This window comes from Rhodnius prolixus, unplaced genomic scaffold, assembly GCF_049639745.1.
Source record: "Rhodnius prolixus isolate KJV_2025 unplaced genomic scaffold, Rpr scaffold_15, whole genome shotgun sequence".
NCBI lineage: Eukaryota > Metazoa > Arthropoda > Insecta > Hemiptera > Reduviidae > Rhodnius > Rhodnius prolixus.
This window is the reverse complement of record NW_027411605.1, coordinates 5,167,471-5,188,123: the sequence shown is the minus strand read 5'-3', so window position 1 is coordinate 5,188,123 and position 20,653 is coordinate 5,167,471. Positions and strand designations below refer to the sequence as shown.

Below are 20,653 nucleotides of genomic sequence, written 5' to 3'. Positions count from 1 at the left end.
AGATGGAGGAAATATTTTTATATGAAAATTCTTCGTTGAAACTTTGGTATTTGCAGCAGCTTAGTAGTAGGAGCTGCAGTGTACATGACATAAATAAGTTTAGAAATGAACTTGGTGAATTTCATCACTTGTACCAACAACTTCGGGAGCATCCTGGCAAGTTTCATGCGTATTTTCGAATGTCTATATCAACATTTGATTACATACTAGCCCAGTGTAACCCCATTAATCAAAATCAAATTTTATTGTTTTTGAGTAATACAGCTCATAACATGAGTTAGGCACAATATAGAAAAATTAACTATGTAGGTTATTTACTAAATACAAATCTGTGTAACCCCATTAATCCTAGCAGTTACTTTAAGATAAGAAAATCAAAATAAATAAAAATAAAATAGAAATATATGCAGATAAAAAGAAATTAGTCAATTAAAAAAACACAATAATTTTATTAAATCCCTACACCATGATTTGTCGTAAATTAATGTTGTTCATCTGAAAAACGAGTAGTACGACGCTACAGAAGAAGGATTGGAGAATTCGTTCTGATCAGAAGTAGTAGGACGTGAAAATGTAATTTAATTTTGCCTAGTATTTAGATGAAAGTTAGCATTAAGGGATTGAGAACCAAATTAAATGTAGCAAAAATTACCTGAATTCTCCATTAACTACTAATTGTTAAATAATTTAAACTATTAATTATTAAAAACTATTGTAGCTTCACAAATACTATGGCCCCACAGAGGTTTCTTCAAACAAACTAAACCAATAAATGTATCACTATGCATAACCTTTGAGAAATAACCTTTACAAATTGAGCGCGATTAGAGCGAAGAAATCAAACATGTCATAACGCTTCGCTCCACTCTCTATAGATAGCGTTGCTCTATCTTCGCTTTGCTCGCCACTATGCGCGGTCCCATTTGTTTACTTGTGTTTGATTTCGCCGCTTTGCTCGCCGCTCCACTATGGTTCCAGCCTTAGATTTCCTCTTCCTAGGAGCTTCTTACGATGGACAGTGTTGTCTGTAACGAGAGAACACTGTCCGGAGGCCGGCAGTGCACTGAAAAAAGCTCCGAGCGCCAATAACCTCTGCTGTTGATGCACTTAAAAAAAAAAAAAAAAAAATGTGTAAAATTCCGTATTTTAAGAAAATTGTTCGGGCGGAAGTGCTATATAAGTAAATAAATTTCATGTTTTTTTGGGGCGATTATTTCGCATATATTATATAATTTCGTTACGTAATATCTGTAGAATACATTTTTTTTCTATTAAAAAAAAAATAACCGAATATAATGAACTAGATTTTTCTAGGATGAGACAAATTTAATGGCCAAGTCAATTAGCATGACAAATATCATGGTTTACATCACTCACAACAAACTGACAACAACAAAGAATGCATGACAAAGAAACTAGAATTGTGTCGTCAAACTTCCGCTTGTTTTTTTTTTCTTTGTGGAAGCTGTTGCAAATTTGGCAACAGTATTATTTTAATTTCAAAGAATGATTATAGATGCGGTCTCCTAAACCATCCTCAATAACAATTTTTTTGAAAAAGCGTTTTGAATAACATAGGAAGGTATTTGTACGTAAATAGCAAAATTAAACTGCGATTTCAGTACTTCCTTTTAAGAGGAGTAAGAAAAATAAACTACCATTGCAGTACTTCTCCCTAAAAGGCAAAGAGGCAAAGATTTCTTAATCGAACGACAATTCATTGATTTAAATCGGTTCACTCATTGATCATTTAAACGATTGCAGTACTTCCTCTTAGTAGGTGCAAGAGCATGCTAGCACTTCACAGCCACGTAGAGGAGCTTTAACCACTTATTCGAGCTGAATTTTATCAAAATCGGACTAAGCGTTATAGAAATATTGGTAATAATAGTTTTAGAAAGGGCCTTATTTGGGTGGGGCAAACTCCCCTCCTTATGAGGCACAGCGTCGAGACTTTTAAAGTGCAAATCTGTACAAAATTTCGATTCGAATGACACTTCATTCATGAAAATCGGTTCACGTGTCGATAATTTGCAACGATTGCTATACTTCCCCTTAACAAGTGTAAGAGCAGATCGCCGCTTTTATGTTACGTAGGGGAGCCCTAACCCTATCATCCTACCAAATTTTATCAAAATCGGACTAAGATTTACAGAGTAATTAGTAATAATAATTTTGGAGGGGGCCTTACATAAAGGGGGCTAACTCCTCTCCCATTCGATGTACAGCGTCGAGACCCCCAAAAGGCACATCTACATAAAATTCCGAATCGAATGACACCTCATTCATGAAAATCGGTTCACGCGTTTAAGCGCTACGCAGTTTACAAAAAAGGTAACAATAAGAAGAAGAAGAAGAACAAGAACAAGAACATTTTTTGAAAAAGCCGTTTTTGCTCATTTTCGGCAACTTTTTTCTCGAAATCTATTAGATCTGGGTTGTTGCAAAAAAAATTACAGTTATAAAGGAGGGTTTGCCCTATATTTTAAAGAAAATTTGGGAATTTTATCTTTTATAGAAAAAGAGAAAAAAATTGTCAAAGTTGGGTGTTTTTCAACGTTACGCTTTTTCGTGCAGTTTTTGATGGTCAACCCTTATACAACTGTCCTACCGGACAGTTTTAATAATGATGGTGGAAATTTGCAACACTGTATTTTAGACAAGTTCCCTTAACCCACTGTGTGTATCCTAATGGGAGGGGGGCTGAGAAAAATTCAGGGGACCACCAGAATAATTTGAAAATTTTGGGTCCTTAAGTTCAATGAAGACGAATCTCTGAGCGTCTATTTAATTGCCTTTATTATTATTATTATTATTATATTTTTTATTTGTTTTATAGGTTATAAACCTGTAACAAAAGGAGTTGGTTTTATCCCTAACAACAATGAATACAACTTGGTACAAAAAATACAAACGAAATAATAAGAATCTAACATACAACTAAATTCAAACTTTACTCATTCAACAGAAATGACCGTAACATTAGTATATTTTTAACATATTTGTACACGTAGTGAATGTTTGATTGAGAATAATCATTCGCTAATATTTCCATTTCTCTCGCTAAATTGTTGTTATCAAGGTTTAAACTTTGCCTATAAATGCTATATGCAGGACATTCTAAAAACAAATGAGCGATATTTTCACGCTGACCTCCATTACAAACCATACAAAATTTATTTGAATCTATTGTATATATAATATTTTTGACAGTAAACTTCAGTACATAAGGTCCTGACATTCTGAATTGAAAGAATAATTTAATAATATGAAATGATAATTTGTCATTAAGATATGGTTGTATTATTTGTTTATTAAGATAAGAGTTTTTGGTAAAAGTAAGAAAACTAGAATTTATCATTTTGTCATAATCCATGGAAATTAAACTTTCTTTATACTTCTCTAACAGCGTGCGAACATGGGACTTATCTTTTATAAAGGATACCAAGTCGTTTACATTTTCTAGATTTACATTCAGCAATAAATTTGACAGTTGCGAATACCAATTATACTTTAGTTTATTATTAGATTTATCGTTAAATAAAACTAACTGAGAAAGACACAATTTAGAATAGTTCTGAGAATTAAGGTTTACAATTTTGCCTTTATTAATTTTGGTTATAATATTTTATTGTTAAATTTCAGTTAAATTGTTAAAATTATTTAAGATTTTATTGCTATATTCAAGTTATTACTTCCGATTGTTAATTGAATTATTTTGAGTTTTGCACCGGAAGTGATATCGATTTCCATGTCCGTGAGCATCCGTAATAAGGGTTACTTTTCCTTGAAATTGCTGCACATTAAATTACTTTATAATGATTTGCATTTATATATCTGTACCTCGGAGGGAAAAGGCACCATGTCCATTTTTTTCGATTTTTCAGATTTTGGCATCATTTTACAAATTTTTTGTTGCTCTTTCTACAGGTGTAAAGCACTATGTCCTATGTTTACTATTAAGCGATTTATGTATTTTTAAAAAGCACCATGATACTTCATTGCTTAAGGGTAAAAGGCACTACATGGACATAAATTTTTTTCACAATGGAGATCAAAATAAAATATCTTAAAATATGGGAGGTTAAGTGGCCATACCAACTGTAATAATTATGGTGAGAAGTACAGGAAAGAGTACAACCGGAAAAGTGGAACAAAAAATGAATTTGGAATAATATCTTCATTTGGCTCCCCTGTAAAATTTACTTTTTGTGACGTGGTGCCTTTTCCCTCCGAGGTACAGATTTATATTTTTTTTTTTTCATTGTTTGCAATGCATGTGTTCATGTTTGCAGTAACACGCTGACCTTGCATTGGGTTAATGAGAGAGAGTGTTTGAGAGAGGAGGGTGAGAAAGAAAAGTAGTGAGTTTGTAGTGGTGTCAATTATTGTCATTGTCACTAATAGCGTATCTAGTGCTGGTGTAACTTAACATTAAACATTTAAAAAAAAAAAAATATCCTGTAAAACAGATGGCATTAGGATCGAGCGTTTTCCGGTATATCTTCAAAACCAGAGAACGCCGAATCTCGAGATTTATTCAGGAATGGAGGAGGGGAATACTATTTATATCTCAGTCAGAGTACTAATTTCTCTAAAAATCTAAACAAGTGCCGTTCTCCCTGTTTGGATTTGCCAAACCGGATGTCCCATTTCACTGAGTAGATTTAATTAAATTAACTGCAAAGAGGAAGTCATTGGAGGATTTTTTATTCACGCATGCGCAACATCGCCGCAGCTAAATTTACAGAAGAACCTGGTGCGCTGCAGTTTTACCACCATTTTCAGCACTGGATACGAACTTCTACGCACTGACGCACCGAAACTAATGTTTACCAATTACCATTATAGTAGCCAAACACAAAATGGACGAGAATAAAGCGAATAGTACGGCCATCCGGTCCACAGGATATGGTCACTCGCCTCCCTCTTAAGGATGGTCACGTCCGTGATCTGCATCGCTGATACTCCACTACGTGATACGTGTTTCTTTCTAGATTTGGCAACAGTTTGCCCGCTTAATTCCCAAACTTATTTATATTTCACTATCATCTTGAATTATATTTATTTATTTTTTGTTATTTTTCTTTGTGTTTATAGTATTATATATTTTGTAAGTAAATTTTACGTGTGGCGCCATTAAAGTAAGCATACATAAAAGAAAAGAACTTTATATTACTTAAACTTAGCCGAACCACCGGCCGGCCACTCAGTGACCTCATATCTCAATGCCATCGTGACTTAACTTTCCCATTTTTTAAGCTCCACGTTTAGGATGAAATCGTTACTTTTAAAGCTCATATTACAGATGAGCGTATTAATCTTGGAGAACATTACTTAGTCACGTTGGCGTTCTCTTACAGCGCATAGATAATTCTGTTAATAATTTCCTACTATATTGTTGATGTCTTACCGGGTATCCCATCCTAACTAAACAAACTACTAAAGTCAACACCAAACTTTACTGAAAATTGAAAGAATTGAACTTGACCAAAATTTTCAAAATTCAAATGTCAGTATTTCCGCTATTATTGTAGCTACTGGGCCGAGATTTCCCTCAATTGTAGAGTAAAACGTTCTGTTTCGTTGGATATAATTTCATTGATTTCCTATCATTGTAAGGCGAGATATTGCGGTTTGAAATTTGAAGGAAATGCGCATACCGTAAATTTCAAATGTCTGTATTTAGTTCGATTAATATCGATTGGCAGAACCAGAAGTTTAGGCTATCTCTCTTACTAATAATTTTACAAATTGTATTTCCAATTATTAGAAAGTTCTAGAGATGAAAGTGTTTGATAACTTTTACAAATAGCCGCCTCCGTTCAGTTAAAAATATTATAATCTTTTAATTAGAATCTCGATCGATAATCTCATATCATTGGTAGTTTAGAACTAGGTATCGATGGGAAAAGTAATAATTAAAAAAAAAGTAAAAACGTTTTTTTAGAGTAACTTCCGGTTTTCACAACATTCGCAGCCTATTTTGATCAAACAGATGCAAGGAACTGAATTTGCCGGAAATGCCTCTGTTTTGGGGATTCCCTTGGATTTAATTCTCCCGGTTGGGTGGTATCCGAGAGCTTCGACTTGGGAATGGAGTCTTCCCTGTCCGAAACAGTAAATGGTGAGTACATTCTCCCGTTTCAACGTCCTCAGGATCAATCTGAGATACCGCAGAATTCCCAAAGAAAATTGGGTTACAGATATCCCTGGCTGGAATCCAGTGTTAGTATGTCTACCTACTGAAGTGATTACTTGAATCTTAAATTAAGCAAGATTCTCCCACACTTCCCGCTTGTTGTATCTGTCCAACTTCCAAGATTGATACGGGAAGACTTCCCTGCAAAAGTACGGTGAAGTCTGAGCCTTGTCCCAGACTCTCTCACTGCTGGCTAGTTACCCAAAAATTGGTAATCTTATTTTGATCTTGAAATACCAAAACCCATAATTTTAAGAATCAAGAAAACCCTGCTGCTTTCCATCTTTTCTGTAAATTTTCTCAAAGAATGAACTTCTTAAATATTTAAAGTAATAGAAATATTTTTTTTAGTTCGTTATTATCGCTGAAAGGTAAATGCTTCTAGTGTTATCGCTTAGGAAAATTAACCTTGTACTACATTTCTTCGTTAAAGTTGTCAAAATTGAAGGTCTTTTTTTTTTGTAAAGTATTGTTTTATTGTTTTTTTAAATGCATTTTATCGTTAAACGTTGGCAATGAAATGTTTTATCATTTATTGCTATTGCGTTGTCAGTTATAATTACACTAGGGTTATAATTTAAACAAAAATAACCTTACATGACTTCTTACACGACCAGTACACGAGGGCGGTTGTTGGTCTAGTGGTCAAGAGAGTGGCTTCGTATGTTGAAGATTCCCAGATCGAATCCCGCCTATGACTACTTTTTATTTGTTAGAAAAAAATTGTTTACAGTAAAGTATGAGCTTCCACGACACCTTATTGGTAGTTGGACGTTAAGCCACGCCTGAAAAATTAGGGCGATTACTTTACTTTTTACTACACGAGATTTTCTTTAGACTTAAATACGGAAGAGTCAAAAAAGCTTCACATTTCCGATAAAGGGATGCTCTTTCTAATGCGAACTTTTAAGCAATGTACTTAACCTCTCTACTTTTACATGGCTAAAGCGCGGCACAATTTAAGTAAAATGACAGAAATCTTGTTCCGGTGCTAAAGATCCGGAACTGAACGATTCTTCATGGAATATAATGCTGAGCTGCGAATACACTCATGTATTTCCGGTGAATAAGAAGATAAAGTAAAAATTGCCTATTTTTTCAGGCGGGCTTTACGTCCAACTACCAAATTAGGTGTCGTGGACGAAGGCGACTAGCCTTCGTATCCTTTACTGTAAATTCTCTTTTATTAACCATTGGGAATATAGACTAGTACCGCAATACATCTTAGCTTTGCGGGTCTAACGTATAACCGCCTAACATACTTTACTATAAACTTCTCATATTAACCATTGGGAATATAGACTAGTACCGCAATACATCTTAGCTTTGCGGGTCTAGTCTATAACCGCCTAACATACTTTACTATAAACTTCTCATATTAACCATTGGGAATATAGACTAGTACCGCATTACATCTTAGCTTTGCGGGTCTAGCCTATAACCGCCTAACATACTTTACTATAAACTTCTCATATTAACCATTGGGAATATAGACTAGTACCGGAATAATACATCTTAGTTTTGCGGGTCTAGCCTACAACCGCCTAACATACATTTTTCATATTAACCATTGGGAATATAGACTAGTACCGCAATACATCTTAGCTTTGCGGGTCTAGGCTATAACCGCTCGGTTACTCAGAAATCCAAATGACAATAAACCCAATTTAAACCACCTTGAACTCAAATTTTACGCGACAAGCAGCGCGCTCTACCCCCATATAAATATTGTACTTGCATGGTAAATTGGATTAAAAAATAAATAAATATAATTTTTACCTTAATAACGAATGTACTTGTAGCGACATCTATTTTACATATTATTAAGAAAGATGTAGATCCAGTTAACCAGGTAAGGAAGAAGATATCATAAAGAAGATGGTTATAATCTAAGAGGTTACAAAGAAAAAGAGAGGTTATAAAGCAGAAGCTCATGCTATCTAGATTTCAAATCTTATTTTATTGCAGCCATAATTTTGTGTGTGTATATATGTATGTTTTTGTATACATATTATTATAAAAAAATCTAGACACAGTAGTAGTATTATACATTCTAAGTATACGTGAATATTTTTATTATTATCACGAGCTACTTTATTATACAGCTGAACTATTGGCGATGTATACAGGTTATTTATTAAAGGTTAGGTTTAACATTATCAGGTTCAAAAATCAGATCGACTGTAATAATTATTGTATAATACTTATTGATGCAATTATAAAGTGTTGTTAATATTTCTCTGTAACTGTTTTAGAGAAATTATATTTTAAGGTTATCTAGTGTTACCACTCACATAACTTCCTCTTATCACAATTTACCGTAATAAAGTTTTCGCTGAACTTGGAATTCATACTAAAATTGGTGGCTGATTTCAGTATTGTGTTTGTTCACAGTAGTAAACTGTTGAAGGAAAGGTGACGTCACAACCCCTCTAGAACCACACCATATTCTCTGAGAGAATTCTAACCAAACTGATAGGCTAACACACGTGTTGACCACGTGCTAATTAAAATAGCTTTCGGCAACTTCTTAGAAAATTACAGGAAATGCGTGAAAACCCTTTCTGTAATGGCTCACTTCCGGTGCACTATTGCTCTTCCTTTCGGAATTAGGGATAGAAATTTTTATAATCCGATATATACGAGGTCTGTACAAATTAAGTAATGAGACTGATTTTTTTAAAAAAAATTTATTCAAAAAGAATTCTATATTGTCCCCTTCAAAATAACTTCCTTCTGAAGCCACACAACGCTGGAGACGTTTCTTCCACTCCTCATAGCAGTGCTCGAACTCCCGATACTGGAATAGCCTTCAGCTGGTCGGTTACAGCCGCTTGAATGTTTTCCGACTGCATCCCAAAATGAGTTCCCTTGAGGTGATTTTTCAACTTCGGGAAGAGAAAAAAGTCACAAGGACTCTAGTCTTGGGTGTTTGAGTTTGACCCAGAAACCAAGCGCCAGAGCATGGAGTGGCACACTTCAACCTCTCCAAGGCCCCCCCCCCCCAAAAAAAAGCAAGGATGGCGAAGTCGAAGTCCAAATGCATGTTGATTTGTTTTTTCGATATCCACGGAATCGTTCACAAAGAGTTTCTACCTCAAGGTCAAACGGGTCAATCAACACTTTTACCGAGGGAGGTTCTTGAAAAACTTCTGAAGAAGGGTCATTCATGTGAGACCAAACATCAAGAACAAGTGGGTGTTGCATCATGTTAATGCTCCTTGTCACACAGCAATTTTAATAAACCAGAGTTTTTGGCCAGTAAAAACATTCCTGTGGCTTCTCAGTCTCCATATTCGCCTGACTTGAGTCCTTGTGACTTTTTTCTCTTCCCGAAGTTGAAAAAATCACCTCAAGGGAACTGATTTTGGGACAGTCGAAAACAATCAAACGGCTGTAACCGACCAGCTGAAGGCTATTCCAGTATCGGAGTTCGAGCACTACTATGAGGAGTGGAAGAAACGTCTCCAGCGCTGTGTGGCTTCAGAAGGAAGTTATTTTGAAGGTGACAATATACGAATTGTAATTCTTTTTGAATAAAATTTTTTTAAAAAAATCAGTCTCATTACTTAATTTACAGACCTCGTAGATGTGTGTACAAAAAAAACGAAGTGCATTTTGCAATAAGTTTTAGAAAAAAAAACAAACTATAAATAATATATATAAGTATATGAATAGTTGCATATCTAAAAGTTATGATAACAATCACAATGGCCGTGATAGGGAAGGTTATAAAACATGTACAGGTTTTGCTGTATATATACATTCTTCTTCATCTCGGACTCCGCTGTATACGCTTGAATGAGAACTAGCGTGAAAGTGGCTATTAAAGTGATACATACTTCACGCTTGGATAAATCTCTACAGCTTCCGTTATATATATGTATATATATATATATATACACAAATAGTTGTTACAATATATCGATTACGCGCCTCTCAACCTATTGCGTACCGTTTGTTTCGTTCATTATTCAAGTCTCTCGGCCGTACGTCTTTCCTATCTGGTCAGGATGCCGTTAAGATGAGGTTTCCTCTTCTTTGAATGTGTTAACAAAGAACAAGAAGAAGAAAAAGCACAACTTTGGATTGAACTTTGTGCTTTTGCCTTCCCCTCCTCTATCCTTTCTTTATTGCAGCAGTTCTTCTTCTTGTAAAGAGGTTGTTTAGCGAGATGGTTAAGTGTTGCCGTTCTTAAGAAAGAAACTATTGCCCCTATGATCGAACAATATCTAGTCTCACAATTCAACGACTTATTTATTTTATTTTTATTTTTTCCCCCCCTTTTTTATTTGTTGCATGAACATTTTCAATACCATGAACAACCGGAAATAGCTCTTTTGATGCCTAAAGACTTCCCAATAATTTCCGTAAATATACGGCCAATCTCTTCCATTTCCATTTCATTGATTAGAAAATAATTCCCCCCTCCCCCAAATAAAACTTGTAAAATACTTCCGGTCTTGGTAGTATGAACAATATATGGTGAAAACGGAAGTAGAAAAACTCATCACATTTATTTTCTATTGATTGTTTTATTTCAGATTTGAAAAATCTAATTACTAATCTTTATTTTCTTTTGTTGTGATTTGTAGATGCAGTAAATGGTAAAGCTAGAAAATGGACGAACGGGGTCGCCCATCGACATGAAGACAAACAGTCAACACTGTCTAGGTGAGTCCAATATAATATATTATTATATTACCATCATTTCATTAGAGTTCATTGATCTGTCGATGAGGCAATTCGCTGCGAACTCATTAACGAATAAATTTAACCTCTTAAAGACAATTTTCTAGCTTCTAACACGGACTGAAAACACCCTCTTAAAGACAATTGTCCGACTTCTAACACGACTAAACATCCTCTTAAAGACAATTTTCCTGCTTCTGTTACCCACACGTTCTTTAAACTCTGACAATCAGGAAACCAGTACCCTTTGAACTTCCTTAAGAAAAATTCTAAATCTATGTATTTTTACTAGATCGCCCAAATATCAGAAAATCTTGGGTGACTTCTCTTCAAAGTGGAAAATTCTTTTAGCAAAGTACATTTTCCTGTTTAGGAATTTTTCACCACTACTTCCTGTCATTTCCCTGAACGAACGAAATATTAAGTTTAGAACTGTAGAGCTCCACGTTCATGTAAACTACTAACATTTGGATATCAGAGAACTCCAAAACGTTTATTTTTCAGAGGAAACCGAAAATCAAACATTTCGATTATGATAATTCCTCTTTCGTGACGTAATAGAAAGTAATCATTATTTCCGCTTAAAAAAGGAAAAGAAAAGATACGCTAAATAAATAAATTAAAATAAAACTAGGCGCTCTAACTGTAAAATCTTAAAACCAATAATTAATTTGATTAATAATGAATTAAGAACAGTAATAAACGGTGCATTGTAACTGGCCATTTTGAACTAATTGCTTTCATTAATATCCGTAACCTCTCTTGGGTTTATTTGTCAGTTTCTTTACTTCTTTTTTTTGTGCAGAAAGTAGGGTTATTTTACCTTTAACCTTACTTTTTTGTGCAGAAAGTAAGGTTATTTTTACCTTTAACCTTACTTTTTTGTACAGAAAGTAAGGTTATTTTACCTTTAACCTTACTTTTTTGTACAGATAGTAAGGTTATTTTACTTTAACCTTACTTTTTTGTGCAGAAAGTAAGGTTATTTTACCTTTAACCTTACTTTTTTGTGCAGAAAGTAAGGTTATTTTTACCTTTAACCTTACTTTTTTTGTGCAGAAAGTAAGGTTATTTTTACCTTTAACCTTACTTTTTTGTGCAGAAAGTAAGGTTATTTTTACCTTTAACCTTACTTTTTTGTGCAGAAAGTAAGGTTATTTTTACCTTTAACTTGTAAACTTATAAAAGGCCTCGTAAAATGTTTGGAAAATTCAAATTTTCGTAATTTTTGCTGTTTCTTACGTTAAGAAGACTGTATCACTTCAATTTCTTTAAGTGCAGCAATCATTTTCTTGCGTTTAGACATTGTGCTGATCGTGAAAAATCCAAAAAGGTGAAAGATAATATCAAAAGCGGTTTTTCAAATATTTCCCAACTTAATTAAAAAAAAAAGTAGATATCTTCACCAAGCTTTAAGTTCTAGATAACGGTCTTCTTACCAGAAGAACCTTACAGCTTTAAAATCATTGATAACAGCTGTAGAACTATACAAAAAAGGAGTATATGTGGATCTAATGTTGATGAAGAAAAGGATTATGGTAGTAATTGGCCTCAGGTCCGTCTGAGAATATTGGAAAATTTGTTGATCTAAGGATAAGCCAAAGCAGATCCTTAAAAAAAAAAAACGTTTCCACAGCAAGAACGGCTGCCGTGCCTAGCTAACCGCCTCAGCAACGACCAAGAATCAAGCTCATCAAGAGCGAATGGGCCAAAAAATATCTGAAAAGAAAACTACCAAAAGCCAAATTTTACCTTCAAGAAGAAGTAACCTTAAAAAAGCGAACATGAGCTTTTGAACTTTAACTGGCCAGTAAAAGTCTTTAAAAGATTTTCAAACATAACTTCCGAAGGAATTAGAAAGGAACTAATGAATTCATTTTTTTGGAAAGTTTGCCCTTAAAGCTAACTGATATTTTCGGAGGGATAAATGTGTTGCACTGTAATCTGATAAACTATAAAGGGCTTAAATGACAATTCTGAAGTTCCACTAATGCGAACTACAGGTTCTATTTATTGCCTACCAGATTTAAGAAAAGAACTGTAAGCTCTGAAATAGAGAGGACTAATAGCTCACGAGAACTTCAAAAAAAAAAGTGGGACTTAGTTACGATTGACTTAATCAAGTTGAGCTAAGCAGGCAATGATGATCCATACCGATACTCTAGCGTTATCTGCGGTAGTCTAAAGGAACCCTACAAGTGGTCACTCTTCCTGTTTAGTACATTGGTTACTACGATGAAACCTTCCTTGGATGCAGGGCGCACCCAGAGCGCTAGACCCCCAGACAATAACATTCATTACCCTCATTACTGGCCCCGTACCAAAGTGTTGCACCCTTTCTCATCTCCTATAACATATAAGGAAAGACGTGATCCTCAGCAGAGGTTATTACTTGGTGAAGAAAGGTATTATAAGCTAGAAGAGTAACTTAGAGAAAAACACACCCAAGCCAAGTTAATAGAGGTTACACAGGTCTACCAATCCCCTAACCTGCAAGGAGAGAAGGGGGAAAACAAAACAAAGAAATTATCGTATTTAATGGCAGCAGTGCGTCCACATATACATATATTCCTCGTTCCAGTAATTCAAGATACAATATTATTAATGTAATCAATGTCCACGTGAAGATATTTCTAAGAAAGCACTTGCGGCCACCTGAATCTTTGAAGGGAATTTCTGGTTTAAGGGGTATTATTAAAATGTTTTACGTATTTAGCTGAATCTATGATTTTAATTGGAATTGATTAAAAAAAAAATTTCCATGCTTTCATATCGATATTTGATATCGATACGCAAGAATGTTGAATAGAGTTCCCTGACTGCAATAGTTCCAGGAATCCTGGAGCCATCTATTTGGGACATCCGTCTTTCTTGTGGACAATCTCTCTTAGTATGAGTTTGGAGCAAAAGTAATAATAAATTTGGTCTCACATACATGGGGCTAACTCCTCTCCCATTCGATGTACAGCGTCGAGACCCCCCCCCAAAAGGCACATCAACATAAAATTCCGAATCGAATGACACCTCATTCATGAAAATCGGTTCACGCGTTTAGGCACTACGTTAGAGCTTGCGCTGGGGAAAATCTGCGAATGGATCTTAGAAATAGGGAAATTTGCATTTTTTCGGACAGTCAAGCGGCACTGAAGGCTCTTTCTTCCTTCAGAATTACCTCTTCCCTGGTCTGGGAATGTAAAAAGGCCCTAGATCAACTGGCTCGGCACAACAAACTCCGATTGGAATGGGTGCCGGGCCATGTGGGGATCAAGGGGAACGAAATAGCTGATCAGTTGGCCAGGAATGGAGCTAATACTCCCTTCACTGGTCCGGAACCAGTCCTGGGGATCACTAGGGGTGCAGTTCGTGAGGCTCTCAGAGACTGGATCTCGAGAGAACACGAAAAGTACTGGGTGATGCTTCCAGGGGTCAAACACAGCAAGAGGGTTATGCCCTTGTTGTGCAAACAAAGAACTAAAGTGACTCTAGGTTTAGGCAGGAATCAGATTACTCTGATTACAGGCCTACTCACGGGGCACGGAAGGTTCAGAAAGCACCTGCACAAGATAGGGCTTATTAGCTCGGAACCTTTGTGCAGATTGTGCCAGGAAGAGGAGGAAACGGCCTCTCACCTGTTGTTCGATTGCGTTGCAATTGAGAGACTGCGCTATGACATCTTTGGAACCTTGAGGCCAAAGGAGATAACAGCGCAGAAGGAACTAGTAGGGAAAGCTCTCGACCTTCTTAGGAGGGGAGGTTTCACCTACTAGGTTTAAGGGGAAGGCACAATAAGCCTCGTGTGGCTGCGGTGCCGTGGGGATAGGGTCCCGCCCCGTCTTTCCAAAATCTAAAATCTAGGCACTACGTTGTTTACAAAAAAGGTAACAACAACAACAAGAACAAGAACATTTTCTGAAAATGCCGTTTTTGCTCATTTTCAGCAACTTTTTTCTCGAAACCTATTAGATCTGGGTTGTTGCAAAAAAATTACAGTTATAAAGGAGAATTTGCCCTATATTTTAAAGAAAATTTGGGAATTTTATCTTTTATAGAAAAAGAGAAAAAATTGTCAAAGTTGGGTGTTTTTCAACGTTACGCTTTTTCGTGCAGTTTTTGACGATCAACCCTTATATGCAACTGACCTACCGGACAGTTTTAATGAGTTTGGAGCAAAAGGGTTGAAGGATTAAATCACCATAAGTGTGAAACTTGAACTCCAGCATCTCAAACTGAGCTTTAGGATCAAATCACTCGATCAGATGGAAGTCTCACTTAACTGAATGTTTCCGGTTTTCTATTTGTGCCAAAGAGAGTGGCGTAATGATATTTTTTCTTCTAACACTGAGAAAATGATCAATTTTATTTGAAATCTTTTTTTTTCAAGAGAGAAAACAAAAAAATATGACGCGAACAGTCACGTGACTTCCTCTTCCTGCAATTCACGTAATAAAATTTTCGAGTGTAATTTCCGGTAACAATTAAAAATCGGAAATCTTCACTGAATCGGCGATATTTCTTTTTCAAAAACTAAAATTAATTAAAATAAAATTTCTCATGTAGTTTGTAAGTATGTTCGTCTTCATGAAGACGCTAAAAAGACGCAGATTGTGGTTATAGTGGTCGCATTTGCTAAATTAACAGCTGGGCAAACCATTGCTAGCCTGTAACAACTTTACCATGGCTATATTAATTTCTGTAATAAATAGAATAACATAGCTAAGGCTAGGTGTTAAATTTCTGGCCATGTAGAAAGCTCTCAGGGGTGGTGCGGGAGAGCGGAAGAGGCAGACAGAAGATTAAAAGAAACATCGCTATTTTGCGCTAGTACGTATAATATACACATACAAATTACATTCAAATGATTTAGTGAAGATGAGATAGTAAATAGCAAACATGAGTGCAATTTTCAGACGAGCAGGTTCTAACCTGCAAAGGTCACCCAATTTGATTGGTGCTTTTTTTTTTTGTTTAAACAGGTTTAATATGACCCCCCTCTCCCCAACAGTTACATAGTAAACGACCGCTAAATGTTTCAACTATGTGTTAAATTAGTTATCGTATGTGTTTATTTATTTATATACACTTCAACAATTTACTAATCTCCGTCATTTATATAGTTAGAAGAATACGTCACTAAAACTATCCAATGAAATAATTTGAAAAATTTAATTTTTTTTTTTTGTGGAAAAATGGTGTGATTTTTAAGAAAGTTGAGAAGAAAATATCTGAAATAAAGAGAAATCACAGGAAACTGAAACAATATCGATGTCAAAATCGATAGTGATCGATTCACTACCACCAGAAAGCGGTCTCGACAGTAACTATGCGATCAAAATAAAATAGAACGTCCAGTTGATTACGTAAAAGCTTATTGCTGGTGGCATCTAACTAAGTATAAAATTAGAAAGAATGAGTTGATAAAATGCCCAAGTTTGAAGAAAATCACTGAATATTTGTGTTGTATTGGTCAGCAAGTGTAGACACGAAACGGAAAACATAAATGGAGTCGAAATCTCTACTCCAAACTGATAAATCAACCTCTGATTATGGATGAAAGTTCGGAACCGATCAGATAAACAATAAGCATGCATGTTTCGACAGGATAAAATCAAAAGTTATTTACTTAAAGTGTTTTAAAAGAATTAGCTCTTTTAGGTGAGGGATGGGTTAGGCTAGTCTATGTGATGTCATTTCCGGGTAACGTGTAGGTTCACATATCTGTAAGAGTTGAAAGCATTTTGAAATGTGGAGTATGGAGTTAGAATCTTGGAATGTGCGCTTCAACATCCTACTCATAACATGTATTTCCGGTAAAACCACGAAAAATTGAAATTTATCGCAGTACTTCCTCCTACCTAGAGAGAGAGAGAGATAAAAAACTAAGAAGGAAGGTTAAAGAGAACCAGGTTGTGTTATGAATCACGTGGAATAGTTTCGTTTTGTTTCATTGTGTGAGTATTCTGTTCGTGGTCCAGTTAGTTAGCTCTGAGAACGAGATAATATGATTCAGATAAACGGTAACAAACCGCAATGGGTGCGTCTCTTGCGTCGGCTTGCTGCAGTTAGCTACATCCCAACATGGGAGATATTGGCGCAGACCTAGGACCTGTGTGGGAACACAATGAACTCTGTGCTTTAAATGGTCCACCCGACTTTTGTGTGCACTATAGCTTTTGCTCCTGATACTTGTCGGAGCAATATGCTCGCCTTATTTGCAGTTTTGATCGTCCTCTCGTTCATCACATACAATTGAGCCATACATACATCCGGTGGTAGGGAATTCACTCTGATTTACACATTTTTACTCTTCCTTGCCAATTTACGTAAGATTTACGATATTTCCATTTGATCGAGCATTTTTTTAAATGTTAAGTTCATTTAAGAGCTCATGTATACATTCAGCTAATACAAAAACCGCTCAGTTCAAATTTTATGATTAGTTACATGCCACCATGAGACTCTGCATTAAGCTTTTAAGCAATAAATCTAAATCAATCCACCGGAAGTACAATTTTACTGAATAGATTTTCCACTTAAATCCAGTTGTGAGGGGGGAGAGATTGGATTAAGCTTCCCCTCCTAGATTAGGGCTGCCCAAATAGGCCCTGGGACCAACGACATTGTCCCAGTTTCCGGTGAAACCTGGACAGCTTCTTTTGTTTTTTAACACTTTTAAGTTTTTTTATTTGCATTACGGTATTGTGCAGGCGCCACGGTAGCCGAGCGGTTATAGACTAGACCCGCAAAGCTAAGATGTATTGCGGTGCTAGTCTATATTCCCAATGGTTAATATGAGAAATTTATAGTAAAGTATGTTAGGCGGTTATAGGCTAGACCCGCAAAGCTGAGATGTATTGCGGTACTAGTCTATATTCCCAATGGTTAATATGAGAAATTTATAGTAAAGTATGTTAGGCGGTTATAGGCTATACCCGCAAAGCTAAGATGTATTGCGGTACTAGTCTATATTCCCAATGGTTAATATGAGAAATTTATAGTAAAGTATGTTAGGCGATTATAGGCTAGACCCGCAAAGCTAAGATGTATTGCGGTACTAGTCTATATTCCAATGGTTAATATGAGAAATTTATAGTAAAGTATGTTAGGCGGTTATAGGCTAGACCCGCAAAGCTAAGATGTATTGCGGTACTAGTCTATATTCCAATGGTTAATATGAGAAATTTATAGTAAAGTATGTTAGGCGGTTATAGGCTAGACCCGCAAAGCTAAGATGTATTGCGGTACTAGTCTATATTCCAATGGTTAATATGAGAAATTTATAGTAAAGTATGCTAGGCGGTTTTAGGCTAGATCCGTAAAGCTAAGCTAAGATGTATGGTTGGTTTAGTGGGTTCGATTCCCGGTCTATAACTTGGATTTTATTTAATGGTTAATAAAAGAAATTTACAGTAATGTATGTTTGCTAGTCGCCTCCGTCCACGACACCTAATTTGGTAGTTGGACGTTAAGCCCCGCCTGAAAAAATAGGCGATTACTTTACTTTACTTGTGCAAAACATGTGCCAAGTATGATCCAAGTAAACACTTCTCTCCATACCACACCAGCCACAGATTAGCAAACACATCTGTACTGTTCTGGCGAATATAGAGAAGACGATTTTCCCAAGGTCTACAGCCTCAAAGTAGAATTTTCAGCATTTTCTCTGAGCTTTCCCAGTTCTTGGTACGCATAGTGATCTAGGGGGCTTTTATTTAAAAAATATATATTTCCCAGGAGTTTTCGTTTCTTAGAGAGTGGGGGAGTTGTGGAAATTATCAGACAAAAGTGCCAAAAACTTCATTACCCCTAAGTAGGAGCTAATTATAAGTTTAATTAGGTAAATTGTAAGCAGAAAAAGTCGTGCGAGTGGTCAAACCATTTGGGTGAATGGTTTATAGTGGTGTTTTATTAGCCTCTTCTTTTTTAAATGTTTACAGAAACAGTGTGAGAATTGAAAGTAAAGCTTTAAGACATGATGTAGGAATAGAGTTATGACAGGAGCTTCGCTCCAATTCTGTTCTCCTGATAGGAGTTGAGACTGATTGTGGCCGTCAGTAGTTCTCACCCATTGAGAGCGTGCAGTGCTGGTAACATTTTTAGTTCATGAAACACACCCCATATTAATTAATTAATGTAATAATATTTATAATAATAATAATAATAATAATAAATATATAATCCCGTTTTGTCTGGAAAGATCTGCAAAATGAAAGTTTTTAAAATTACGCTCTTGATATTCAAGTCTGTTGACATATAACTCTCGATCAGGTTTTTTTTTAAAGTCTGCAGTAAGACTCATTCGACTTTCCACCAAAGTAATAATGGCGATTTGATTGACTTTCTTTGAAGACTTTCTTTTGATTTGATTATTGATTCAAGTAAAGTGTTCGTTATCTGATGGTCAAATCTTCAGTTCTTTTTTATTTTTGAGCACTGAGTGAGATAAAGAACGGTTAACTTACTTTCTGTTTTTAGAAGAAGAAGAAGTAACGATCTCTCATTTAAAAGGGAAATAACTTCTTTTGACTAGTTTAAACTCGCAATAAAACTGAACAGTTCAAACTAAAAATAATGTAAATTTTATTTAATTGGCATGAAAGGAAACGGAAACCAAGACGTACTCAGGGACATTGTCCGTCAGAGGAGTTTAGAGAAGATAACACAACCTCCAGTCTTATAATGTGAATTTTTTCACATTTAGATGGCCGACAAAAAATTGATTTAAAAAAAAAAAACGGAAACCATTTTTCATTACTAAATTCTTACGTTTAATTCAGTTCTAGAAAAGTTTAGCAGCTGTAGCATTTTCTCCAAGGCTGGCCAGTTTTTTCCCGGATGACGTTGTTCTGACAAAAAAAAAAAAAAAAAACTTATTATGGCATTGTCCCCGTCAATGGTCGGCACCTACCGGAAATCTAAAAGTTCAACTTTCTGCGATTTTCATATTTATTGGTGGGAGGGGATCTCGAGTTCACTTTACCCGAGAAAGGAAGCCAATTCATGGTTTTCAAACTCATGGGTCTCTGTTGCAACTTAAAGAGCACTGAAAGAAAGTGAAAACTACGAGAATAAATACACCATCTGCCAGGAAGTCGCACTTGGACTCTACAAAAAAAAAAAATATAATGACGCGACAGACAATAGTACTAGAAGTGGCAAACTAAAACACACCTACAACTTGAAATCTAGGCTAATTTCAACTTTAAATCAAATCTAATGACACATCACAAAACTGTCAAGTAATCTTGTTAAGTCCCTATTTATTTTAGTTAGTTTTTTTTTTTAAAAAAAAAATTACGTAGCGGAGCTTTTATTATCATTCCGGTAGTTTTATAAAGTCATGTTTCCGTTTTAGGGGGGCTGCGCGTCTGTCTTGTCCGTTTTGTAAACACCAAGTTGGCAAACTTTCTATTCACAAGTGTGCGGCCAGAGTGTTTGTTTAGTTATTGCAGTTGTATCCAAACCGATTCAAGTAATTTGCATATGTTTGTATATATTGTCCCAATAAGTTGAGAAAGTGCTTTTTGTGTTCAATTTAAAATTTGCAAAAAAAAAAAAAAATTATCGTACTTTTTACCTCTGACCTAAATGTTAAAGTAAAGTAAGCAGATGGCAGATTAAGCTCAAGTTTCGAAGAAGAAAAATCGGGAAAAGCTGGCAATAAGTAGATTGCGATCAGGTGGGCGGGTTCTGGATAATAGCTATCATCAGAGATATGATTAACTTAGGTTACTATCTCGCGAATGATTTCGAAATCTCTAC

General features: G+C 35.5%; 1 protein-coding gene across 2 annotated transcripts in view; it reads left to right on the top strand.

Moving 5' to 3' along the window:
- Positions 1-20,653, top strand: part of LOC141454851 (calpain-11-like) — a 150,408-nt gene that overhangs the window by 102,518 nt on the left and 27,237 nt on the right. For both annotated transcript variants that reach the window (XM_074129488.1, XM_074129489.1), the window contains one exon: positions 10,798-10,876. In XM_074129488.1, the coding sequence (XP_073985589.1) occupies positions 10,798-10,876 (79 nt within the window). The remainder of the gene's footprint in view (positions 1-10,797; positions 10,877-20,653) is intronic.